The sequence below is a fragment of the Triticum urartu genome, chromosome 1A (genome assembly GCF_056163025.1).
Source record: "Triticum urartu cultivar PI428250 chromosome 1A, HENAU_Tu73, whole genome shotgun sequence".
NCBI lineage: Eukaryota > Viridiplantae > Streptophyta > Magnoliopsida > Poales > Poaceae > Triticum > Triticum urartu.
Window position 1 is genome coordinate 305,188,158 of NC_141873.1, and position 7,660 is coordinate 305,195,817.

The 7,660-nt window shown below is 45.6% G+C and overlaps 1 protein-coding gene across 1 annotated transcript; it reads left to right on the forward strand.

The window, feature by feature from the left end:
* Positions 1 to 2,688: 2,688 nt before the first annotated feature.
* LOC147990974 (uncharacterized) lies at positions 2,689 to 6,579 on the forward strand. The gene is made up of 6 exons (XM_087519356.1): positions 2,689 to 3,063; positions 3,558 to 3,775; positions 3,860 to 4,058; positions 4,136 to 4,221; positions 4,567 to 4,658; positions 6,074 to 6,579. Exons 1-6 carry the CDS (start codon positions 2,965 to 2,967, stop codon positions 6,319 to 6,321), a joined length of 942 nt encoding a protein of 313 aa, XP_087375482.1. The 5' UTR covers positions 2,689 to 2,964; the 3' UTR covers positions 6,322 to 6,579.
* Positions 6,580 to 7,660: the final 1,081 nt, after the last annotated feature.

The following is a 7,660-nucleotide window of genomic DNA, read 5'->3' on the forward strand; positions in this document are numbered from 1 at the left end:
TGAGGGGCTGAATTTGCTAAGTCCGAAGGCTAAATGATGGCAAATCGAACTCCACAGTTTTGCTATCAGGATTGAGACTTGCTCTCATATGTAGCATTGTTTTGGTCTCACTTTGTTTCCATCTTATAGCAACTTGCGATTTTAAAGCTACTATGATTTACTCGCAAATTCACTAGACAGCATAAGAAATTATTGAGAATTCTTGATCTAGGCTTATGGCCGACACCATTAAATCATTCTGCAAGGAAGCTTTGGCAGAAAGGGAACTGCCACAAAAGCACAAGGAGCAAGCGGGTACTAGCAAACGCAACAGGCAAGGCATGGGAATAAAGCTGCCTATACTACTACCAGTACCACACTAATTATTGTGGACAGCATCTCCATTACACCTTTCCAATGTAGCCAGGCAAGGCTAGAAGGAATTCAGGATCAAACGCTTTCTCCAAGAAAATTGAAGCAAGCGTTCCCAAATGAAGATACCCTTCCCCATCACATCACCCCGCAGTTGGAAGTATCAAATATCAAATGGGTGGGGGCCAGATTTCTCTTCTTGTTCTCTTGACTTCCAGACAGTAAAATGAATAGTAACAATTTTTTTTTGAGAAGAATGAATAGTAACAACTGAACACAATATTGGAAGTGGGCACTTCGTTTCTTCACATAGGACAAGACTATTTGGGGCCTATTTTGGACCATACTGAAGCTCCAGCTTGGTGGCCTTGGATAGGCCAGTGCATGTGCCGACCAAGCACACATGCCAAACCTAACCATCTGACCAAAAGGATTTCATTGGAATTATGGCCAGGACAGCTAATGGTTTTGGACATTTTGTGGAGGATAACAATTTTCATGCTGGGTCCATTACCTGGCGTCCTCGGTGGCATCCTACGTGAACCGGCTCGGGGCTGTCAGGTCACTGATTTTGTACTGCCTCCATCTCAAAATAAGTGACTCAAAAGATTACTTGCATGCGTCGAGTCATTTATTTTGGGATGAAGTTCGATTGTTGGAATGCAAAATGTGTTCAAATGAATATGTTTGTTTAGAAAAACAAAAGATGTCGGTGGAAAGGAGATGCAATTGCATGTTTGTATGTTTGCTTATAAAAAAAGGAGATGCGGTTGTATGTTTACTTTGACGAACAAGGTGCGGAACCAAATTAATTAAAGAACATGATTTATAAGTGCATTTTAGACAACCAAATGTCAGACACTTAGCAAGATACTATACCCAAAGACCTGCAAAGTGGACGTTCTACCAATTTTAATTAATAATTGTGACCCATATGTACCTATTTCTAGTTATCCACAACGTATCTTTTTTTGATGAAATCGTATCTTATCGATATGGCTTTCACCCTATCCAATCCATCAATTTCCCACTTTATGAATGGATGAGCCTCAGCTAAAACGGCTTGCACAAGAAACACAAGAAAGCAAGATGCCACCTACGTACGTAGAAAACTAATCAATCATTTCCACAAAATGACATAAATGAAAATGACTAGCAAAGCAATATAGTACAAAGCTTATCTTTTTGTTATAGGAGTAGGTATACAATAGAAGATTACTTGCCGGGAGATGCACACAACCAAACTTTTTGCGGGGAACCAAATTTAAAACTTGACGGCATATATCAAGCAACAATACCAAAAGTATACATCACCCCCTAAAACAAGTAGGCATACGACACAGGCAAAATAGACGGATTAGAAACAAAAAAACATGTTTATCACATACTCTTTTTATCGAGTACACACAAGCATTCGTATCATATACTCCCTCTGTAAAGAAATATAAGAGCATTTGGATCACTATTTTAGTGATCTAAACGCTTTTATATTTATTTACGGAGGAAGTATTATAGAAAGACATGTTTATCACATATCAGTGGCAAGAAGATCCAGTCAGCATATGTTTATCGTCAGCAGCTCAGAAAATGAGCCAAAATTTATTGCGTGGGGGTATCGGCGGATCGGCCGAAAATTGGCGTGGCTTTCCGTCCTGTATCTTTATTTTAGCGAACTTTCCGTCCTCTATCCATACAACATTTTTCTTTTGCCCTCAAATTTTTTTTTCTTTTGTGCGTAGAGCATTTATTTATTTTTGCGGAGAGGGTTCCTTGTGGAGTACGTACTATAATAGACGAGTTGAACGGTTCGTGGCTTTGGCTACGTGACCGAGATGCGTGACGAGACGGCAGAGGGTCAAAGCTGGAAAGCAGTATTTTAACTGAAGGGAAAATCCAGCCAGGTCCGCCCGCGGGCTAACGGATTATCTTATCGGACGCCAGCGCTTCACTTTCAACGGAGTATTTCACAATCTACTTATCTCTCTGAAATAAAATCTCTTCGAAACGTGATTCACGTCACGGTTTGCCATTTTCCTCTTTCGAAAAAAGGACCGCGGATCAAGTCTGGATTTTTTGAAGCAGAGGCACGCGACGACCGGGCCCTGACGGGTCCGGGCGGGCTAGCGGTACCGGGTCGGCTAAGAGCTGGAGGGGACCACGCCACAGGCTCGACTCGCCGCCCCCCACCGCGGGTTGACGTGGGGGGATGAGGAGAGACCGAGACCGCCAGCACGGAAGCGTTTGCGTTGGCGTCCGACAAGGCCAACGCGAGGAGAGAAGAGAGAGAGCGCAAAGCAAACCGTAGCCGGTTTCGCACCCCGCCCAGCGGCTTCCCTTCCCCCCCTCCCTCCGACGAATAAAGCCACCATTCCCCCCTCGCTCCCTCCTCCTCCCACTCCCCCTCTCGCCAATCCTTCTCCCTGCCTATACCGCCTTCCTGCGCAGCGCCGCCGAGGCCCCTTCGGGTTCTTCTCCTTCTCCTGCTCTCCCACCTCTCGTGCTCGGCCGCTTCCTCTTCCCCGGGAGCGAGCGAGCGGGCGATTCCGATCGCCGTGGCCGTAGGAGGGTCGTGTGGACGCGGAGGGCGAGGAGGCGCGTGGGCGCGGAGGGGCCATGGGCGGGCAGAGGGTGGAGGACGGCCGCCCGCCGTCCAATCTGCAGCGCTTCCTCGACTGCACCACCCCGACAGTCGACACGCACATTCTCCCCAAGGTGACGCTCCCCTCCCCCGTAAACCCCGCGCCCGCCCACGCGATCCGCGCCGGTACGATTCTCGGGAGTTTCAGGATTCGCCATTACTCCTCCGCCGATCCGCTCGCGTCACCTCTGTTCCTCCGACGGCATGGCCGCTGAATTACTGCTCGCCGCTTCTTCGCTCGCGCACCGGATATGCTGAATAATTACAACTGCGAGTACTACTTTAGTAGTAGTACATACATATTTGTTCCTTGTTCATTTTGAGAATTTATTCACCTACTGGTACTGCTGCCAAGCTGTGCCTCCCTCCCTCCTCTTGCCTGATTGGGATGCGTCCCCGGTGGCGACGGCTGCGGGCATAAATTCCTACCTTTGGCTTGTCAATTCCGGTCCGCTGCTCAACTGTTCCAGTATTAATGACTGCCCTTCAGTCCTAGGCGGGCAGGATATGCATACTTGTCATGTCTTAATCTGAGACTGAGACGCTGCTGCTCATCATGTTGATCCAGACCAATGGCCGGCTGTCCAATGACGCGTGGCACCATGCCGACGCCGACAGCCTCGAGTACTTCAACCTCGCCGACCTGTGGGAGCAGTACTACGAGTGGAGCGCGTACGGCGCCGGAGCCACCGTGCAGCTGCACGGAGGGGACAAGGTGGTTCAGTACTACGTCCCGTACTTGTCAGGGATACAGCTATACACCAACAAAGTCCTCAATGCATCCAGGTCTGCACCAAGACAACCATGCTTGATTTTGACTTCATGTTGATTTCTGGATGTGGGCTGAACCAGTTTTATCTTTGCCTGCAGGAGTTTTGGTGAGGATTATGGCATGGACTTCTGGAGCGATGATGACGACAATGAGAAGATGTCAAGATCCTGGAGCTCAACATCTGACGACTCATTTAACTGCGACGTGGTAGGAGGGAACAGGAGGCGACCTGGCCATTTGTACTTTGAGTTCTTTGAAGTTTGCTCTCCTTATGGAAGGATCCCCCTCATGGATAAGGTGAATTTCTATGACATATCTTCTACTAGCTTATCCTAGTCGTGCTATCTCTATTCTTAGCTCTTTGTTTCGTCCAGGTATATGAATTATCCCAGGGCTTTCCTGGGTTGACATCGCTGAAGAGTGTCGACCTTTCGCCTGTCAGTTGGATGTCAGTTGCCTGGTATGATCAAACTTACCCCCTTTAGTTTTATTCTTTAAAAGAAAGAAATTTTGGCAGACAAACAATCACACAACATAAGAGTTTCTTCACAAATCATGCTTGCATAGCCTAGCCATACTATTTTCCTTGCTTGTAATTCTAGATTGCAACCACTGGTGCTCAACTTGTAGTTCTGTAGTGAATTCAAGTGTTTATGTTCAGTTTGACCCGTGGTGCTCTCATCATTTCTGTCTAGGCAGTAAGCGTTGTTTCTCTGTTCAGAAATCCTTTCCCGGCTATTCATTTTATTCTCTGTGATAATTGTTATTTCTTGACATTGTCATTTATCTTTACTACTATATTTAGGTATCCTATCTACCACATTCCCTACCAACGCAATGTGAAGGACTTGTCTGCGTGCTTCCTAACTTACCATACCATTTCCTCTTCATTTCAAGGTACGTTGCTGTTGCATGTAAGACACTAACTAGACCAGTTTGATCATCTCTAATGGCACAAGAACGTCATCATTTCCGTAGGACTCTGTGCCATTGCTGCATGACCTGTGACAATGATGCTAGTCACTAATCATCCTAGATTCTGGGTGATGCCCATTTGTGTTGTTTAGATGTTCGTGCAGACACACTGAGTCAAATTTCACTTTGCACTATGTGGATCTTTTCTCCTGATTTCGATTAGATTGGGTTAATGTGCTTGGAAGAGGATGACTGCAAGGTCATGGGACATTATGACAGTTCCATTCCCCAACCACTCTTATAAACATGCACTCTTTCTTTGCTTCTTTACCAAGCTGTGAGTTGGAACTGATTCACTTAAAATATTAGGCTTTGACTATTTAATCAATGCAAAAGTGTGCTAGCTTAGTCAAAGGTTTGCTTCAGTCACATGACATACGAATGTGCACTGCAGAAGTATGTCGGTCACAAGCGCAGAATATGTGTATGTACTTTGGGGAAACCTTTCCCTGGATTGTTGGTCTATGTTTAAACTATTCTTAAATAGAGGGGTGGCAGTCTGGTGGCCCTTGGTGGAAGAAACTCAAAATGAACTGTAGCTTTCTCAATTACCTTGCTTGAGACCGCTTGATTGAGTGGTTTCTAGTGTTCAGATTACGTGGAGTATATATGGTAAAGGCACACTGTGCTTAACGTGTTTGGTTATGTTGCTATATTCCAGAAAAGATGCATGTTAGATACATTAATGTCAAGATATGTTTTTTGCTGCCAATTGGTATGATACGAGATGTTACCCCCCACCACACACACACACACACACACACACACAAACAAACAATTGATGCTTAGCTTCCAAGAGTATGAGCGTTTTCTTCAAGGGTTTGTTCAGCTTGATATTTTGCTTCCAAACCTTCATCTCCAGTTTCAAAAGGCCCCGTGTCTTAGCTTTCAAGTATATTAGACAATTGCTTGCGAGAGAAGGAGGTGCTAGCAGTTTCTTTCCCCAGTTAAGAGGAGAAAGAGACTCTCTTGTCACATAGCTTGACTTTGTTAGTTATTCTTAGAGATCTGTAGTTGTTTCTTAAAGGGTAGAAATTTCTATGTTTTACCATGAAGGAAGGGTTCTTTCAGGTACTTATTATACATGGGTGGTGTAAGCTTGCTTGGATTGCAATGGTGTGCAACCGCACTTAGACACACCAGCTGTCCACTTCCCAGCAAAAAAATAATCGCAGTAGAGAGTCTAAACCAAGCCAATTCTTTGAACTCGACCCTGCTTTTCCTTGCAGGGATTGGTACTGTAGTCCTTAATAACAGCTGCCCTAGTGACATGCCTTGAACACTGTTTCCAAACCGCAACTAGCTGTATTGATGGCATTATTAATGTTTCTGAACAGATCACACACCGGAGACCATGACCTATGGCTCAGCTGCCAGTGGGAAACAGAATGACCAGAAGGCCAACACAGTATCACTAGCCCCGTTTGGACTCGCAGCAAACAAGATACAGGGCTCTCTGTGGACCAACCCCAGGACAGGAGATCATAAGAGGATCGTCTCCCTCTTCGGCGCAGCAGACTCTTGGCTTAAGCAGCTTGGAGTCCGGCACCATGACTTCAACTACTTCGTCACTCACCCCATGTGAACTACTAATTTGCCCCCGTAGACTTGAAATCGTCAAAACTGCTTACACCACCGACAAGGGACACAAACCATCTACCGTGTATCGCCCTCGTAAAAGTTGAGTCTAACATTCGTGGGATAGGTTTATACGGCTTGATTGCAGCACATAACAAATGTATCAGGACTTGAAAGGTTTTGTGTTTCTTGGCTGAAGATGTAACTAATGTGCACAGAAGTTTTGGTACTAGTCTGATATATCCAGCTCTTGTGGTTGGGTGCATATTGTAGCCACCTGCCTCGCCATGTGTACTCAACTAGCCTATGGAGGTTGTGTGCCCAGGATGAACTGCTTTTGCAGAGTCCTGTTTTCTGGGAAACTGCAGAGACATCAGAGTTCAGTTGGACCTGAATCAGTTCATTTTATTTATTTTATTTTTGCTTTTTCCGAAACGGAGGTTGAAACCCCCGGCCTACCTGAATCAGTTGATGACAACTTCATTTTCTTTTAAAGCAGTTGTATCAAAAAGTGAGATAGTTGCACAACTTGCGCCAGAAGAAACCGCGCCCGCAAACACAAAGTGGAGACACAAATTCATTAGTGGCATCTAGTATTTAGTTTCTTTCCCTCGATATCATTTTCCTACAAAACTAATAAAGTAAAGACATGCTATTATCCAACACAAAATGCTGACATATTGTATTATTATGGCAACAAGCATAGCAACTGAGCTGGTATGTTGTGACAGTTCCATTGATGACCTTGACATGTAACCCAATCTATATCTATACCTACCAATAAAGCAAGGTGTGTTTCTCCAATTTTTTAATCCATTCATCCATATTATTTTTCTTAATTTATTGATTACTTTTACTATCCAAGTTGGTACTATCTGTTTGTGCTACGTTGCATTAGATTTTCGTGTACGTGGCTTGACAGGGCCTCCGCATAGCTACTTTCCTTGCTCAGTTGGGCTTCTAGCTGGGCCTGCATCCATACTCAAAATTGTCTATGTCACATACGTTGTAAAAGGCCGCGGCTAATTGAGCTATAGCAATACACATAAATAGTCCCACCTTGCTCCATTGAACCGCCTCTCAGCGATTCATACATGTCCCAGGTTATGCGAGTATCAACCAGCCATATCGGCGCAAAGTTGGGACCAAATGAGATTGGTTGGCTCGGGGCTAGAGGAGGATGACGCGTGAGCAAGTAGGCCGGTGGGATGGGCTTCCTCTCATCAGCAGGAGAGGAAGGCAGCGGAGGGCAGAGGGGCTCAAGGTTGGTGGGCCTACATGGGGCGAAGCCGACGCTCGGGACGGTCGGCTCGCGCGGAGGTTGCTAGCGGGGCGAAGAGCTCCCC